Source organism: Artibeus jamaicensis, unplaced genomic scaffold (genome assembly GCF_021234435.1).
Source record: "Artibeus jamaicensis isolate MK-2021 breed Jamaican fruit bat unplaced genomic scaffold, CSHL_Jam_final contig_240, whole genome shotgun sequence".
Lineage (NCBI taxonomy): Eukaryota > Metazoa > Chordata > Mammalia > Chiroptera > Phyllostomidae > Artibeus > Artibeus jamaicensis.
Window position 1 is genome coordinate 15,927,288 of NW_026521506.1, and position 18,024 is coordinate 15,945,311.

The following is an 18,024-nucleotide window of genomic DNA, read 5'->3' on the forward strand; positions in this document are numbered from 1 at the left end:
ACTTTATTTAATTATATTATTTGAGCTGCAAAGTATCCATTAGGATCAACATTTATGAAGCTGGGAGACAAGTATGTAGTGAGGGTTCAATATATTCGAGCAGTATTGTATTTCTAGGCATTGCTAATACAGAAGTAAAAGCTTCATTTATATAAACCTATTCAATAATCAATTGAACTTGTGTTTAGTGCATTCTTTTCTGTGTGCCCCAGACTGTTAGGTTGCTGGGCTAGATAGAGCACAGAAAGGACTTAGTCTAGTGGGGGCCAGTCCGAAAAAAGACCAGTGTCCATGCAGTTACAATACAAGTACAAATGCTGCTCTTGAAAGAGGGCTAAGTATGGGACACTAGGGGAGAACACAAGAGGGACACCTCAGCCAGACTTGGAAGGTCAAGGATGACTCCTGGGGGAAAGTGACTTTAAGCTGAGACCTCAGTGATAACTAGGTGCTCATCCTGTGAAGGAGGCCAGAAGACACAGGAGGTAAGAGAAAGCTTGAGAGATTTAAGCAGCTGTCAGCAGTTCAGTCTAACAGGCACACAGTGGGGCTGTTAGGGTTAGGGAACAAGACTCTGGTGGGACATGAAACTGATGGCCCAAATCAGCAATGTCTTTTAGGCCAAGGTAAAGACTTTAGACTTTAATCCTAAGGGCAGTGGGCTACCCCTGAGGGGTTTAAATAGGGAGTACTGGAAAATTCTACTATTGGAAATACTTCTTGAATCTCACAACAATTCCTAAAATTTATTTTATTTGCTTTTAGAATCAGGAACAATTGAAAGATGATGATTCTGATCTTATTCTCAATGATGGTGATATTAGTTTGACCTACGGGGATTCTACTGTGAACACAGAATCAGCAACATCTGGTGCCCCGAGGAGATTTATGGGAAACAGTTCTGAAGATGCCTTGGATCGGGAGCTTGCATTTGGAGACCATGAACTGGTCATTCGGGGAACACGCCTGGTTCTTCCTATGGATGATTCTGAACCCCCATTAAATTTGTTAGATAATACGAGACACAGTCCAGCCTAAACTAAACTTACTAATACTCACTTAGTGATTTGTAAAATTTGCACATGTGATTGTGAAGAAATTCGTACTACCTAAAAAGTCCCAGTGCATGTCTGAATGTTTAAGCTATATAAATGCTATTTATATGGCATTGAAAGAATATAATTATCGTGTACAAGGCAGATTGTGAACAAATTCTTCTTTCATGTTTTATTGGCTGCACTATGTAGACTGGATTTGTTTTAGAAAGTTATTTTCACAGTGATGTTGTGTGTTCCGTTAGCTTTCTGTCTCAGTTAAAATATAAAAAGTGACAGATTTACTCTTTCTTATATTGACCTGACACTTAAACCAGAGTACCATGTTTTTGTGATATGAATTAGTTTTGTTCTGTGGGAGGGGAAGGGGAGAAGAAAGAGAGAATGTTTTTTTTTTTCTGGAGGAGCCCAGGGAGGAGAGGTTCCTTTGTCGGGAAACTTAAGTTGATTGCTGCTGCCTTTGTCCTGACCTTTTTCTTTCCTTTTTCTCTGGTGGCCTGTTGTGGTGCAAGAGGCTGATGGGTTTTGATCCTGCCCCATTCAGTTGGAGAATGAAGTGTGGGGCCCTTTGTCCCTTGCTATGAAAGAACTGATTCCTTGACCACAGTACATTGCTGTTGGGAAAAGAAGGCCGCCAATGCCTTCCGAGACTTTTTCCCCTAGACCAATTCCATAGAAGGAGACGCATCCAGCCAGCTTAGCCAAAGCACAGGCATGTATAGTTCAGGACACTTGATTTTGATTTGGAGGGGCTGGAGCGGGCAGAGAGGGTTCAGAGCGCAGGAGGGGAGTCAAGAGAATGGTGCTTTGGAGGTCTCTCTTCCCAAATATGTAAATACCCTATACCAGATACATTTGAATAAGAAATTCAATTGCTGCTTACTTTTTGATTCTGTACTTGATCTGTATAGCAAGCTTTATGGTCAGAAGTTTTTATATGGATTTAAATCGCTGCTCTGTAGCAGCACAACAGGAGCAAAATGTAAAATTTTTGAACTTACTGTGTCTAACTGTCATTTGTTAGTCTGTAGTCGATGTTAAAAGTTAATTTATGAATCCATGAGCATTGCACACTACACCAAAGTCGGTCGTAAGAGAAATTCAGTGCTCTGGAGAGCTTATTGTAAGGACGGGAACTCCTCGGACGGGAACTCCTCGGGGCATGCTGGTGTAGTTGTCTTTATTTTCATGTTACTTTTTAATATGAAATGCCTAAGTTGCCATGTGTTTTTGTTTTTTACAGTTTTCAAGGAAGAACGCATAACAATTTCCCATTTCATATTCATAGTATGAAAGTGGATGCTATTTTGTGATGCCGAAAAGACCCAAAGGTTCATTGAACGCTTGGAAAGGGGATACTTTCTTATGTTGATTCTGACCTGTTAATGTTTCAAAAGGAAAAGGGAAACTTTTTGTGGGTTTTCCCCCCTCAGGTCTGAATGGCATTGCCTTATGTTTTACACTATTTGAAAATTGATTTATTTACACAGTGTTCAAATTTCCCAATGAAAAGTATCTTTCCAAAAAAAAAGCCACCTATATTTATTCTCCCCAAGGTATCTGTGCTGTTGTAAATACTCCTTGAGATTTTAAGGGACTTCTCCCGTTGTACACTTGAGTGGAAGCTCTAACTGTTGGCAGAGCCATTTGTTATGTAGTGATAGCGACTTTCCTGCTATGCAGGAACCTTGTGAAGTGTGCATTTTCTATGATGTGTGCCTCTTCATGCAGTCAATACTTTCTTGATAGTGTATGCTTGAGGGGCTTTGAACTTCAGCGTCATTTACCACGAAGTTATTCACATTGTAAAAGGGTATACAAGAAATTAACAACTACTTTTTTTTATTCTGTCAGCTTAGTGAACTCACTTTATGAAGATGACTATAAATAATTAGCATGACAAATTCAGGAACTCGTCTGCTTCAGCATGCCTAAGACTTTTTCTTAGAGAAACTGATAATGCTTGAGTCAACTAAATCAGCCTTTGTACATTTTCAAAGGGGAATCAAGCCTGCTGTGCTAACATCAGCATCTAGAAGATTCTTCTCTAATCTGTGTGCACATCTCCAAGCGAAGAAGGAAAAAACAAATTCTGCTCATATATCTGTTGGGATCAGACACCTGAATGATCCCACGTGAAGTACAGTCAGAGTTGCCATCATGCACAAGCAGAACTGCTCTTGGACTTGTTTTTCTGTTGTTTGTGAACTCTACATGTTTGAATGACTTGAATGTTGCATCCCTTAAAGTTATTTTTTAAGGTTCCTTGGCATTTTATCTTAGTTGTTTGTGTTTGGCAATGTGATGTTATAGTAATAGACTTTTAATCTTTATGTATTTTTTTTGTTTTCACGTAGAGTACTTGGATAAATGTTATACTGGTTTCTTTTAGGAAAATCTGTCATTAAAAAAAATTATAGCCTTGCAAATAACCACTCACTGTATTTAAGTCACAGTTTATTCTAGTGAGAAGTAAAGAGGGCTGACTTCATCTATTTTTCTACCTATATACCTAGCAGGAAAGGAGGAAGACTAATGTTTAAAAAAGAAACAAACACAATCCTAACAGAATGTAACTTATGGGGCAGTAAACTTTTGGTGCTTATGTGTAAGGCTGGATGTATTTGCTTATGGTCACAATTGGACAATTTAAGAAATTGACTCAAAGCAGTTGAATCCTGTTGCGCTGATTTGTAGCCTATTAGCTCAGTAATGGATAGTGTCGTGAAAATGTTAGTTCCATCCTATGGGTAAATTCTGTATGCGGTTGGGTAAAGAGGCAGTTCTAAGTCTGACTGAAAGCATGATCGCACAAATAGTCCTGTTTTCAAGTTAAATCTAGGTCTTTCTTTTTGTACATGAAAAGTTTTGTAGGTTAGAGTTTACCGATAGCAACTTTGTCTGTCTAGTAGTGCCAACCAGCCACACTATCATTGTGTCTTATTGCCATTCATTCTGGCTTCCTTGCTCATGGTCTTGCAAGAGACACAGGAGGTAGACCTACATACCATAGGCTCTTTCCTTGACTCCTGTTTACAAGTCAAACCCCTCATTACATTTCAGCAAGTATGTTTGTTAACCTGACTCAATATGGGAGTGTCAGGAGGTGAAAGTATAGATGGTTTGACTTAATCAGAAAGTCCTTGATAGGAAATAACCCAGATATGATACAGTATGAAGTGTAAGGCTTGAAATAAATTGGAAATCATAACAACAGTAGTTCCCATTTTTTGAGGGATATGCTTACTGGTTTTAGAGATAGGGAGAGAAATATCAATGTGAGAGACATACATCGATTGGTTGCCTTTCATATATGCCCCAACCAGGATCCAACCCACACACAACCTAGGCATGTGCCCTGATCAGGGATCCAACCCACCACTTTTTGGTTTACAGGACAATGTTCCACATTGTTCAGTTGTTCCACCAACTGAACCACACCAGCCAGAGCAATAGGAGGTGTTTTTAAATCTACATATAATCTCAATCATGCTGTGAGGGTACAGTATATTCAGAGAAGTTGTCACACTGCTAGTAAGTGAAAGAGCTAATTCAATCTAGTCTTGACTCCAAAGTCTAAACTGTTAACTACTACTCAATGAATAGCTGAGTGCCTACTTTGTGCCACACACAGTGAACACAGCACCAAACAACAGGCCTTGCTCTCACAAAGCCTATTCTACATGAGGCGCTAACAGCTGTCTCTGGTGGTTAGGAATCATTCATGCAATGAAGACTAGATTGCCTTCTGGTAAGGGAGTGAGTGCCTATCTTAAATAGTCAGCAAATAACATCAAATACAACAATCATAAGGCTATGATGGAAAACTACAGGAGGCCTTGAGAGGGAACTGGGATTTGGTAGTAGGGGAAGAGGGAGGATTTTCCTGACCAAATGACATTTCAGCTTAGCCCTCAAGAGTAAGCAAAGGGTCAACCAGATGAAGGGGACGAGGAAGAGGAACATGCCAGGCAGCATAAACAATGACAGCTCCCCACCTGCAATTGATCTTTCACACTATTCAATCTAGTACTGAGTGACCAACAAACCATGTACTGAGCTATATCCATATAGTGAGGAGTAAATAGATGTGGGCTGTCCTCATAGCACTTGCATATTATTAGTGTAGAAAACAGGAAGTACTACCCAATAGTCACAATGAGAAGCACTTGGACCCCAAACCTGCCCCTCAACTTCCTCCCCTTAACCCTTCTCCCACTGCACCTTTCAGGAAACTCCATACCCCTCCTCTGGAAAGCACCCTTCAGAATTTGGGAAAGAAGAGCTGGTACATCTTCCCTGATTCTCCACCCCCAGGCTAACAACCCCATTCTCTTCCTTTCTTCTGGACACACAGCAGAAGACCATTGTTGTAGACATTTTTATGAATGTGCCGAAGACCACATTGGCTTTCCATTTCAGTGGCCCCTCCCCCCTCATCTTACAGTGGGCTGTCACCAGAAAGTGGGCTGGACCCCTGCCCTCATGGAACTTACATTCCAGTTGGGGATGGCTGACCATAAATAAAACATGTAAAATAATAAAAGATTTAGATAAGTGAGAAATAGGAAATGTGATAAAGAGTAATGGGTGTGGGAGATGGGGGTAAGGGAAGTATGCAAGGCCTTGTCAGGGGGCCTTTCTCAGAAGGTAACACTAGAACCAAGGCTTGAAAGGAGCCAGGCAGGCAGAGGACAGGGGAAGAGTGGTGGAAAGGTCTGGTATAGGGCAGATACTCAATTAATGTTGAAAAGCAGTGAAATGTCCTCCTGACCTTTACTGAGTTGGATTTCAAAGGTTAGCATGGTAGCATGGAAGTGATACAGGCCAGAGTCCTAGCCCTGCCTGCCACTGGGGGTGCTTAGGAAGCCACTTAAACTTCTCTGGACCTGTTTCTTCCTTTATAAAATAATGACAGCTCATTGATTCAGTAAACATTTATTGAGCTACTGTCATGCGCCAACACTGTGGTAGGTACTGGATTATGATTCCAGCCCCAAGTTGCTGCCAGGACTGTTCAGGGGATCAGATGAAGTGATCTACATTGAAGCATTTTAACCAGAATTCAGAAGTCTCTGGAAATTGAGGTTGAGTATTCTGTAAAGTCTTGCTGATGAGGTGCTATATGAATAAAATATGGAAAACTCTTTTCAGGCCATGCTTCTACCCTGGGCTGCTTTCCTTCAGAATCTCCAGTTCAGCAAGCTGGAGGTAGCCCAAGCAGTTGCCATGGCAAAGACTAAACTCTGAGAACTGGCTTAGCTGGAGCTTTCAGGGCTGAAGCCTGAACTCCATGAGACCTGACAGTTTCTGGCCAATTCCCTGCTCCTTTACCATGCGCCCATACTGCTATTGCAGCTTGGAAATCCTGCCCTTGGTGTCCTAACTGGACGCCGAGTCTGGACACTTTCTACCTGGTGCTGTCTGGTGGGCACTGGGACCCACTAAAGAGACACAGCTTAGTTGTGCATATTATTTCCTTTGCACTGATTGAAAAATGCATTGAAAGCTCTGTGGGTGCTTCTTGGAAACAAGATTTAATTTCTCCAGATTTGTTGGAACTGAAGTGGTTCACTGTGTTTAAATACTAATCCTACAAAAATCACTTGCAAAGCATTCATTCTTGGTTGCTTTGGGAGTCACAAGGCTTTATTGAACGATTCTGTTTTCTTTTGTTCATTTGAATTTCCTATACAGTTGTATTCTCAAGTGGACTAGGCAAAAAGCATGAGAGCTGGTTTGTCTTCATTTGAAAAACTGGAAGACTTCTGTCAGAAAATGGAAGATGCCTGTTTTTTTCAATCTTAGAGCTGATTTAGAGTGAGATTGCAAGATAACAGCTATTGGACCCCCGATTGTGCTACAAAATTGGTTTTTTAAAACTGGTTCTTAAAACCTGAACAATCAAAGTTCCATTTTTTAAAGGGGGACCAAGAGGTTAATAATCTTTTACTTACTTCTGGTCACAGACACTGAGCACCTCACATGGGCCATGCCCTGGACCAGGCACTGGGGACACAGAGGTGACTAAGTCATGGTTTTGATCTAAAGGTGACTGTGGCCAATTAGGTAAAAATTATTTCAATTGTGTGAAAAGCATCAGAAAGGGGCTTCTGTATGGAATTCAGGTCCCTCCCCAATTGTGGCTTATGGTTGGTAGAATAATGGCCCTAAAAGTTGTCCATGCCTCAATCCCTGGAACCTGTGTATATGTTAGGTTACATGGCCAAAAGGATTAAAGTTGTAGATGAAATTAAGGTTGCTAATCATCTGATTTTGAGATGGGGAGATGCTCCTAGATTACCCAGGTAGGTCCAATCTAATCACACAGGCCCTCAAAGCTTTTCTGACTATGTTCAGAAAAAGAGATGTGATGACAGAAGCAAAGAGATGCTATGTTCCTGGCTTTGAAGATAGAGGAAGGTGGTTTCTAGAAAGTGGGAAAGGCAAGGAAAAGGGTTTTTCCCTAGAGCCTCCAGAGTGAAGGAAGGCCTGATGACACTTTGGTTTTAGCCCAAAAAGATATGTGTCAGACTTCTGACCTACAGATCCATAAGATGACAAGTGGGTGTTGTTGTAAGCCACTGAGTTTGTGGTAATATGTTACAAGGGCAATAGGTAACTGATGCACTCACTTGGAGGGAGAGGGGTTGTCTCTGTAATATGTAGTTGTGAATGTCTGCCCTGTGCCAGGCACTATGCATGGTGTTGCACATACAAAACTGAGCAAGATCCAGAGTCCACAGTCCAGTGGGGAAGATGAGCCAATATAGAGACAACATGTCACCACAATGAAGGAAAGCCCAGATGATAAACATGCAACCCGGAGAAGGATAGTGGGGCTGGAGAAGCCCTGCCATTTGTATGACTTTAGCCTGGATTTAACTAACATTTCCACATTATCCACTGGTGTAAGGAATTTTCCCAGGCTGCTATGCCTACTACATTACCAGAGAGTGACAGTGTATGGGAAAAATGAACAATTTGGGTTCTAGAAAGATCACTGTCATTGTGGCTGCAGTGGGAAAGATGGATAATCTGGATAGGGGCAAAAGTGGACACAGATGTTGGTTAGAAGACTTGGCCTGAGAGTGAGTGGTAGCCCGGACTAGAGTAACATCACTGAAAATGGACAAGAGAGAACAGATGCAAGAGACGTTTAGCCCCACTTAACAGAACTTGGAGACTAAATCTAGTGAAGGCGTGAGAGGGGTCCATTTACAATGATTCCCAGAAATCTGGGTTGGGCAAATAGGTGGGTGGAATGGTATTAACTACAGTTTTAGAAAATATATTTTATGACAAAGAACTTGAGATGTAGCAGTAAACATGCAAATCTAAACTTGCTTCTAGATAACATACAAAAGGGCAGATGGAGCCCAATCAGGAAAAGAAGGGTGAGAGGAGGGGACTAAGTGCCTCAAACAAGAAAGTTAAGAGAAAATGAGAAAATGCAAGTTTGAAAAACACAAGGACTTGTAATTTATTCTTCCATTATAACCTAGGAACATCTGGAGCTTTCTGGTATGGGTGGTGTCTGTGGAAAATAAGTGCTTTAACCAAAGTACAAAATGCAGAAAGCTTCCAAAGTTCTCAGGGAATGATGGGTGGTGTTAATAGGAATAGTTTAAAAGTGTGTTGCTCTGGATTTCAGTGTATCTTCCACTGGTCTAGCTGGAAGAATGAAAATATATGTTGTGCACTCTCTAAAATGCAGTTCTTAGCATTTTCCAGGAGGATAAAGGGCCAACGAATAAATACTGGATCTGGAAAGGAAGCCATGGCTAGTTAGCCAGACCCATTCTGGTTCTGTGGAGGACTACGTGCAAGCAAGAATACTGCTTCACTTTGTGCTTTTCCCCAAAGGCTGTTGCAAGAGTTCTCTAGCAAATCCAATTTAGCAACCAAAGCCTTCTGGTATGCTGTTCTCAATCACTGTGTGCCATTAGCTTGCTGAAACAGTCCGCGCCTGAGTTGCAGTCTTTGTGGATGTTTGAGCCAAATAGCAACCATTGGGACACGGTTCATTAAATATGCAGGGATTCAAAACTTGTCAAAAATTGATTTTTGCCTCAATAGGAGGAAATCAGCAATTGACAGTGTAACTGACCAAAGGAACCATAGATGCTTATATTAAGATGAGGGAAACATCTGGTTTTTGTTTTCTTAACTTTTATTAATTCATCTGAGGTGTGAGTCACCACCAGCTCATCAGCCCATGTTTCCAAAATGAAGTCTTCATTACCTCTGGGTTCATTGGGAAAAGTCACTTTAGAACTACCTTGAGAGAAAGATGATCCACAGAGAGATGTCATTTTTTAAAAAAAAATGTAATATTGGTCCTGATAGGAAATGCCAGTATTTTTAAAATTGCTTTTATATTAACCATTGATTACATTCATTCCTCAGCAGAATTTTATTTCTCTACCCAGAAATTGTAAGACTCATGTACTGACCTAAATATATATATATATTCAAATCAGAGCCTCAAAGTATACCCTTCACTTATGAAGAAAACTTTATTGGCTCTCTGTAGTCTTTCCCAGTAGCTGGTGGTGGTAGATCTGTAGCCCCTAGGAACACTAAGGAAGGAGAAGTTTCTTCTCTACCTCTCCCCAAGGTTTTCTTGAACTGACAACAGTCTCAGCCTACAAACAGAGTTCAAGTGGAGACACCAATGGGAGAGGAAGATTACTTGCTGGGGCTAAACCCTTATCACCTTTTGGGGTAGTGATTCTGCCTTTGCACCCACTCCTCTTCATGATTGAACATCACATTTTTAGGATGACTGGTTAGAGTTCACTGTTGGCCTATGGTTATTATCCAGGACAAAGCTGGCTACTCTGTGTAATGGTGGAATGACGCAGACCCCGGCTCGTGGGGTCAGAGACATTGTGGATGGGGGGAGAGACATTCACATGGACTACTGAGTCCTGTGGAGGAAAAGGTACAGTGCAGCTTTTTCTCTCAGTGTATCTGAGAGGGGAGCAAAAGGGGAACAAAAAGCCTCGGCCCTTGCCATGACCAACCTTTATTGGGTTTCTGGGCACATTACATGAAGGTCCTCATTTACTATACACAGGTTTGCTTTAGGTAGTTATGTTTTACAGAAAACAAAGGAGAGGATGCCGCTAATCACATCACAGAAGAAGGATATTTGCAAGTGCAAAGGGAAAAGTGGTTGAACTGGTTACATTCGTCCTTGGAAGATTTAGCATGGATTTTAGGAAGTTACAGTAAGTACTTTCTGCCTCAATTCAGGGTGAGGCAGTTTCAGCAAAAGCAAGTCTCATAGCAGTCTAAGCATAATGCAGACCTGATTCCCCATGGGTGCAGACCTATCCATGGGTGTGGGTCCTGTGCATTTCCCAGTGGGAGTTTGGCCCATGCCACGCAGAACAGTCTCTTATACAGTCTAGTGGTAGAGACAGACTTGTAATTAGATGAATTATTATGTATAGTTCCTGAAGAAGGTGATGTTGAATTGAGCCTTAAAAGATAAGTTATACATATACCATATTTTGCTGTGCATAATGTGAACTTTTTGCCCATATTTTTTAGGGAAAATAAGGATGTGCATTATGCATGAGTATAATGATTAGGTGCCATGGGTATAACAATGGGTATAATAATCCCATGTATCATGGGCACAAAGATGTGGATGCTCATTATACAGGGTAAAATACAGTAAGCCTGAAGCACAGGAGAAAGGTCTTGACTTTTGGAGTGGATGAGATCACCAAGAGAAAATGTATAACAGAAAGAGTCCTAGAAAAAAAAGGCCAAGCAAAACCAGTGACATTTAAAAGGGAAAATATGTAAAAGGAGACAGAAGAAATGACTAGAAAGGTTGGTGGAAAATAAGAAGAGACTGGTGTTACAGATATCAAGAGAGGAAAGGAATATTCATAAGGAAGGAATGGTCAGTAATGTCAATATCAGTAAAAGATCAAGTAATACAAAGACAGAAGAGCATCCATTGAATCCAGGAATATGAAGACATCACTGACAATGGTGACAGTAAGGGAATGGCAAAAGTAGGTTTAGGGGAGATCTATTGACTGCTTATATATGAGAGGTGAGGGAGAGTGGGATGTTCAAGATGACTACCAGGTTTCTGGACTGAGTGAGTGGTGATTCCATTCCTGAGATGTGGAACCCAAGAGGAAGAGCAGATTAAGGAGAAAGTGAAAGAGTTCAGGTTTGGATACACTGAACATGAAGTACCTGTGGGATAGCCAAGTGGAAATATCCAGTAGACCATCGGCTATATGGGTCTAGAGCTCAAAATTCCTAGTTTATAAATAAAATAGACTAACATGGCCATTTTTTCATAGAGAACTCTGTGCTATCTCTCTTTTTGTTTCCTTTTAAATTTTTATTTTATTTTTTATTTAATTATTTTTAAGTACAGTTTTCTGTCTATTTCTCCCATCCCAGCCTAATTTTTATTTTATTGTTGTTCAATTACAGTTGTTTCCATTTTTCCCATTGCTGTCCCCTGCCCTGCCTCCTCTCCTCCACAGCCAATCCTCCACCCTGTTGTCCACATCCATGGCCCCTTTATACCTGTTCCTTAAAAGGGGAAGGGTCCATGCCATCTATCTTTCCATGATGCCCTTTACCAGGATCAATTGCTTAAATATTTTCTAATTTTTGGTATTTCTCTGTAACTTCTCAACTGATTTTATTTAAACCAGGAGAATCTGTACACATAGTTTATGCACCATGCATTTGGAACCACCGCTAAGGAAAAACAGAAGTGCTTACAAGTAAATATAAAAAATAACTGGAATAGCCCTGATTGGTGTGGTTCAGTTGGTTGGGCATTGTCACACAAAGCATCAGGTCATCAGTTTAATTCCCAGTCACGGCACATGCCTGGGTTGCAAGTTTGGTCTCTGGCCAGGGTGTGTATGAAAGGCAACTGATCAATCCTTCTCTCCTCCTCTTTCATCCTCTCTCTAAAAATAAATAAATAAAATCTTTTTAAAAAAGTAACTGGAACAGCTCTTCTCTTTGTGTTGAGGTAGTTACCCACTTCCTTTCCAAAGCTCTGATATACTATAGAACTTTCTTTTGTTTATGGTAACCTAAAGAAGAAACAAAGGGGTAGGCTTCAGTTTCTACCTTAGCTATACAGCATCTAATATTAGTACTTACAGACAATGATGCAATATATAATAAATAAAGAACAAATCAGTCTCAGATATTTGCATATGACTGAATTTAAAACCAGTGTCTACGCTGGTAATTCAGGACACAAATAAACACAGCAGGCCCTCATGTCCTTATCTATGAAGGAAGATCTTTACATAGGTAGCACTCTTTCCTTTATCAGATAATCTTAATTTCTTGCCAGCTTCTAGCTCATGTAGTTCCCTACTCTAAAATAGTCTTCATGTTGTGTCCCTTGCCATAAATAAAAACTCCAATCTCCAGAAAGACAATGAAGTCATTGGCTTGCCCTTTTCTTGATTCCCCATCAGATTGAACTGAGATAGCATACTGGCAAGAGCAGCAGGATAAATTATCAACTTGTGAAGTGTCTGGTCCAAAGGGATTATTTTGACAGTCTGTTCTAACCGTCTAAGCAATGCTTCCAATAAAAAGTTTTATTAGGTATTGTGAAAGATGTAAATGTTTCATAAAGATATCACTCCAGTTATAAATCATGTACTTGAATTCATACTAAAGTCACCTTGTTAAATACCAAGAAAAATGATGTATTTCACATAAATCCTGGTATCAAGTGACTTAACAAAAAGCAGCAAAAAAAAACCCCAAAACAAAACTCAAGCCCCTGCTCTCTAAGGCCGAATTTGGAGAGACTGACAGGAATACAAAATTTTCTTTATCTGTTTCTTTCATCTTCCTTTGGAGATCATGTACTCTAAAATTTTCATTATCTTCCTAGGCCCATTGGATTCTCCAGAGGTAATAGAATTGGAAAAATCATTTAGATTCTAACTTTAAAAGAAACTTATTTATTGGGGTATGCTTTATATGTCACTATCACTTCAATCAAGATACAGAACATTTTCATCACCTCCAAAATTTCTGTGTCCTTTTGTAGCTCTTCCCACCCCCAGGCTCCTGGCAACCACTGCCACTGCTCTCTGTTCCTATAATTTTCTCTTTTCCAGAATGTCAGATAAGCATAATCATATGCCCTGGCCAGTGTGACTCAGTTGATTGGAGTATTCTGCTTTACACCAGAAGATCATGGGCTTGATTCCCAGTCAGGCACATACCTAGGTTATAGATCTGACCCCAGGTTGGAAAGGTCATGAGAACCAACTGATTGGTATCTCTTTATCTCTCTCTCTCCCCTCTCCCTTCTGCTCTCTCTCTAAAATCAATAAACATATTTTTAAATATATATATAATCATATAATATGTAGCCTTTTGCAGAGTCTTCACTTGTAAGTTTAACATTTTTAGATGCATGTTCATTGTGGAAAATTAAAGTATAAAAGTGCTTCCCAAAGATAATCATTATTGATGTTTTGCCAGGTTTCCTTCCAGTCTTCTTACTATATATGCATATGTACTCCCATGCACAGGAACAACATGAACAAATTGGATCCCTACTGTATACAGGGTTGAGTGTTTTTACATTGTAGTTTGTAAATTAATATTGTGAGCATTTTCTTAAGGATTAACTCTGTCTCAAGAGTTGGAAACAAGAGCCTAATCAGCAAGCTCAGGGATGAACAAGAAATAGAAGCACAGTCACTGTGACCCAGACGAACTGCCTTTGCAGAGTTTCTGCATTGGTTTGCTGGGTTGCTGAGTTCCACTAGATTTCATCAAGACCTATTTGCTATTGCTGCTGGCTCTTTCTCAGATGAAAACAATACACTCCCATTCCTCTGGGGGTCCAAGCACACCCTATGCACCCCTCTGGCAGAAAACTTACCACAACACATTAGAATTACTTGTTTAATTCGTCTGACTCCCTAACTAGACCATGAGCCTCTTGTCCCATATCATATTACTCAGCAAAGCATAGATGGTTGCTAAGAATGTGATGAACAAACAAATGAATGAACACAGCAAGATGAAACCTGCCCTTAACTGGACTAGCTGCTGCCACTATTTTTTTTCCCTTCTGCTTTACACTCACAAGAAGAGGGAGAAAAAGTCCATTTGGGGCATTATTTTTTGGTGGCCACCACAGAAGGGGTGGATTTTGTTTTCAAATGCCTTGGCATTTCTGACTCACAGCTACACAGCCTGGCAGGAGAGCCAACAAAGTATCTGTCACATTGCTATGGCATGCCTCATGTGTTGTCCTGCGGAGCCAGGCCGAAGTTGTATTGTCAAGGAGATGTAAAATACAGAAAATGGACCTGGTAGGGAGGAAGAAAGAGGCAGTCTGCTCAGAGTTGTTGTTGATGGGCACACAGACCTGTGAGTGATTGGTTTGTGCTTCCTGGTGGCCAGATTGGCTCTTGTCCTGCCTGCCCTTTGGGGTCTTGGGAGAAAATTGCAAGGGTTTGTGTTTAAGAGCCAAGATGAGGTGAAAAGAGTAAGGGTGACAGAAGGCATAAGTCAAACAAAACTAAGACCGTTCTCATTTTCTCCTCTGATCCTCTTCATTTGATATTTTTCACATGAAATAATAATAATCATAATAATAGTTGCCACTCATTGAGTATATTATATGGGCCAGGGATAGGGTTAAGACCTTTACATGCATTGCCTCACTAAATTCTTACAACAAACTTCTGAGATAAGCACTATTATCATCACTCTTTTACAGGTAAATAAGAAATTGAGGCTCAGAGAGGTTCAATAAATGTCCAAGATCACACAGCTACTTAATACAATGCCTGGACTACAGTGAGCACTCTATCAATGGTAGCTAATGCCATGGGTGCAAAGGGTCAAAGCAGGTTTTGAGATGCAGACTCCCGTAGGCCTCCCTGGAGTTTAGAGAGGCTTGCTCATGAGTATGAGGCCCCCTGACTTCCCTTTCTGCCTCAAGATTTGGGAAAGTGGCTCCTTGGGTGGTGGGAAAAATGATGCCATGCTTGTGTTTGGCTCCTTCTTGGTTTCTACAAATGCCCTTAACATTTTCCATTTTCTTAGTGCTTTTGTGAAACAGCTATGATGTGGTTGACAGTATTTGTAGTTGGAGCCAAGTCAAGCCTGCCTCTGGAGGAAAGCTGGAAGCCTTTAAGGGTCTTGTCAGTACTCACATAGCCCACAGGCCTCTTCTTGATGTCACCCAAGGCCAAGGCTTGCCCAACAGGCAGATGCTGAGCATAGAGCTCTCATTGATCTCGGCGCTGTTTCTCTGGGTGGGGAAACCAACACCGTATCGGCAAGGCTAGGGGCCTTTCCCCAGAAAGGCCTTTGCTGGAGCCCCTGATCTGCCCACAGTGCTCTTTGTGGTTTAGGGACTGTTGTGGACAGCCCCAGATGATTTCCCTTTCTGTGTTTTTGGCAGCTTTTTTTTCCAGGACCCAAAAGAAACTTTGAAACTTAAAATTACCCATGTGCCAGGAATCCGCACAGCCTCCTTGTGAGGAGTAGATAGATGAGCACCATATGCTGTTTGTATAAAAATAAATGGCTTCCCCCCGTGAAGCACCCAGGCCCAAATCACTGGCTAACCCTTCTTTTACCTTAGCAGCTGGAGCAGCTGGAGCAGTGGCCCTCTGGATGAGAATGTGTACAGTAGAAAGTAATTTGGCTCGAAAAAGCCCCTAACAGTTTGTGTGAGCTGCGTCTCATAGGGAGGCAGGTGAGGGGCAGGCAAGCATTCCTCTGTGGGAGCAGCTAAAGAAGTGAAGAAAAGAAGGCAATCAGGTAATGCCATACAATGACCTTCTACCTTTCCAAGCAGACTTTCAGAGGGTTTCTCCTTATCCTAATAAACCCCATGTAATGTCATGAGCCTTAGGGATAGAGGAAAAGGGAGATTTCCCCCGCCCCTTTTTTTGGACTTCTAACACCATACCACAGGGCTTGGCTTTGGCAATTAGCTCTCATTCATTCATTCACTCATTCACTTGTCAAGCAATTATTGAGCACCTACCACATGTACATCCTGACATTACATTAAGTCCAGCCCCAACCATTTGCCTCCAGTGGTGACCCGACCAGGACACAGAATCCAAACTAAAAGTCTGGAAGTGAGGCAGAATAAAACTCAACAGCCTGGGCAGCTAATGAGTGAAGGCATCAGTTGTTGCATTTCAGTGGGGCTTCTCATTTATTCAGCAAGCAATTCATGAGTGTCTATTGTGGGCCAGACACTGTGGTAGGCACTAGGGTTATAAGAAGGGAGAATCTCCATTCTAACAAAAGGGAGTTTCAGAGAACAAGAGCTAATTTATTGAGTGCTGACTGTGTGCCAAGAACTATGCTGAGTGCTTTTTATGCCTTATCTTCTTGAATCATTATTCCAGATCTGTACAGATGGGTAAACTGAGGCTTAAGAGTTTTACCGACTTGTGCAAGATCACCTAGCCAAAAAATGGCAAAAGTAAGCATAAAAATCCAAGTGACTCCAAAGGCCTGAAGCTGTGTTCTTTGTGCACCACTGCCTACTGCAGGGATTGGTCAACTGCAGCCTGTAGTCCAAATCTGGCCCATTGCCTGGTTGTGTACTTTCAGAGAGCTAAGAATGACTTCTACATTTTCAAATGGTTGGGAAAACAAAAAGAAGAACATCTCACAACATGAAGATTGTATGAAATTCAAATTTTAGTGTCTATCAATAAAGTTTTATTGAGAAATAGCCACACCTATTCATTTACATACAGTCTAAAGCTTTCCCACTGCAACAGCAGAGTTGAGGAGTTGTGACAGAGGCCTTATGGCCCAAAAAGTCAAAAATCCTATCTAGATCTTTGCAGGAAGAGCTTGCTGAGTCCCTGGCTACACAGGTCACTGGTAGAAAAGGAAGCAGGTCTCAGCCCATGTCTCAACTCAGGTGGTTTCCGGAGCTCTGTCTTCCTATCCCAGACTCTGCCTCAACAACTAAGGGAGATCTGCAGGGAGTCTCAAAAGAACATTTCAATGATGGCTGCCTTTGAGTTATTTTCAGCACTTCTTTCAAGAGTCTTTGAGGCTTGAGATGTTTAGGGTGGTATTAGGTTTTTCCTAATGTTTAGATGAAAATGTAGACAGCAGATCTGGGGTTATTTGTGAACAAAACCCTGTCCTGTTGGTGTTTGCTGAGAGGTGCCAAATTATTTCAGGCTCCACTGGGAGCTGGCTACAAGGCCTTATATGGGCATAATCTCCCAACCCAGGCCTGTCTCCCTTTCTGCAATATGGTCACATCCACTTTTAAGGTTATGTGTAAACATTTCTTGTCTTTCCATTTGCCTAAGCTGTGGGGAATTTAGCTTCTGCCGCACTTGAAGGAAACATGAATGCTGTCAACTTCTGCACACGTCTTATTTGTACATGAAAAGGACAGTTGCCTTCCTTTTGGCTTTCATCTCCCTTTACATTCCTCTGTAGGTGGAGGAAAGCATTTTTATAAGTGCTGGAGTGGGGAAATATAGCTTCATTATCTTGGTTGTTTCCTGAGATTTGTGTGTTTTCAGAAATATTGTTAAATAAAACATTTATTTATTTATTTATTCATTTATTTTTTCTTGTTTATGCTATTACAGTTGTCCCTCTTTCCACAGTCAATTCCCACACCATTGTTCACATCCATGCATGGATGATACATGCATAATCTTTGTCTAATCCCTTCACCTTCTTAAAGCAAGTCCCAACCTCCTTCCTCCCAATCTGACAGCTATCAGTCAAGAAAACATTTAAAGTGTCAGTGTAGGCAATGGGTTATGTGTGAGACATTACAGGTATGCTATGTTACTAAGATCTCACGGCATTCATTTATTCAACAGATGCCTACTAAATGCCATATCCTGTGCTAGGCCAAGGCTACAACAGTGAATGAGGTAGACAGTACCTATCCTCGTGGAGCTAACCTTCT

The 18,024-nt window shown here is 41.1% G+C and overlaps 1 protein-coding gene across 1 annotated transcript in view; it reads left to right on the forward strand.

The window, feature by feature from the left end:
- Positions 1-4,229, forward strand: part of SLC9A6 (solute carrier family 9 member A6) — a 66,978-nt gene extending 62,749 nt beyond the window's left edge. The window contains exon 16 of the mRNA XM_037142217.2: positions 766-4,229. Within this exon, the coding sequence (XP_036998112.1) occupies positions 766-1,038 (273 nt within the window). The 3' untranslated portion in view covers positions 1,039-4,229. The remainder of the gene's footprint in view (positions 1-765) is intronic.
- The last annotated feature ends 13,795 nt before the right edge of the window (positions 4,230-18,024 follow it).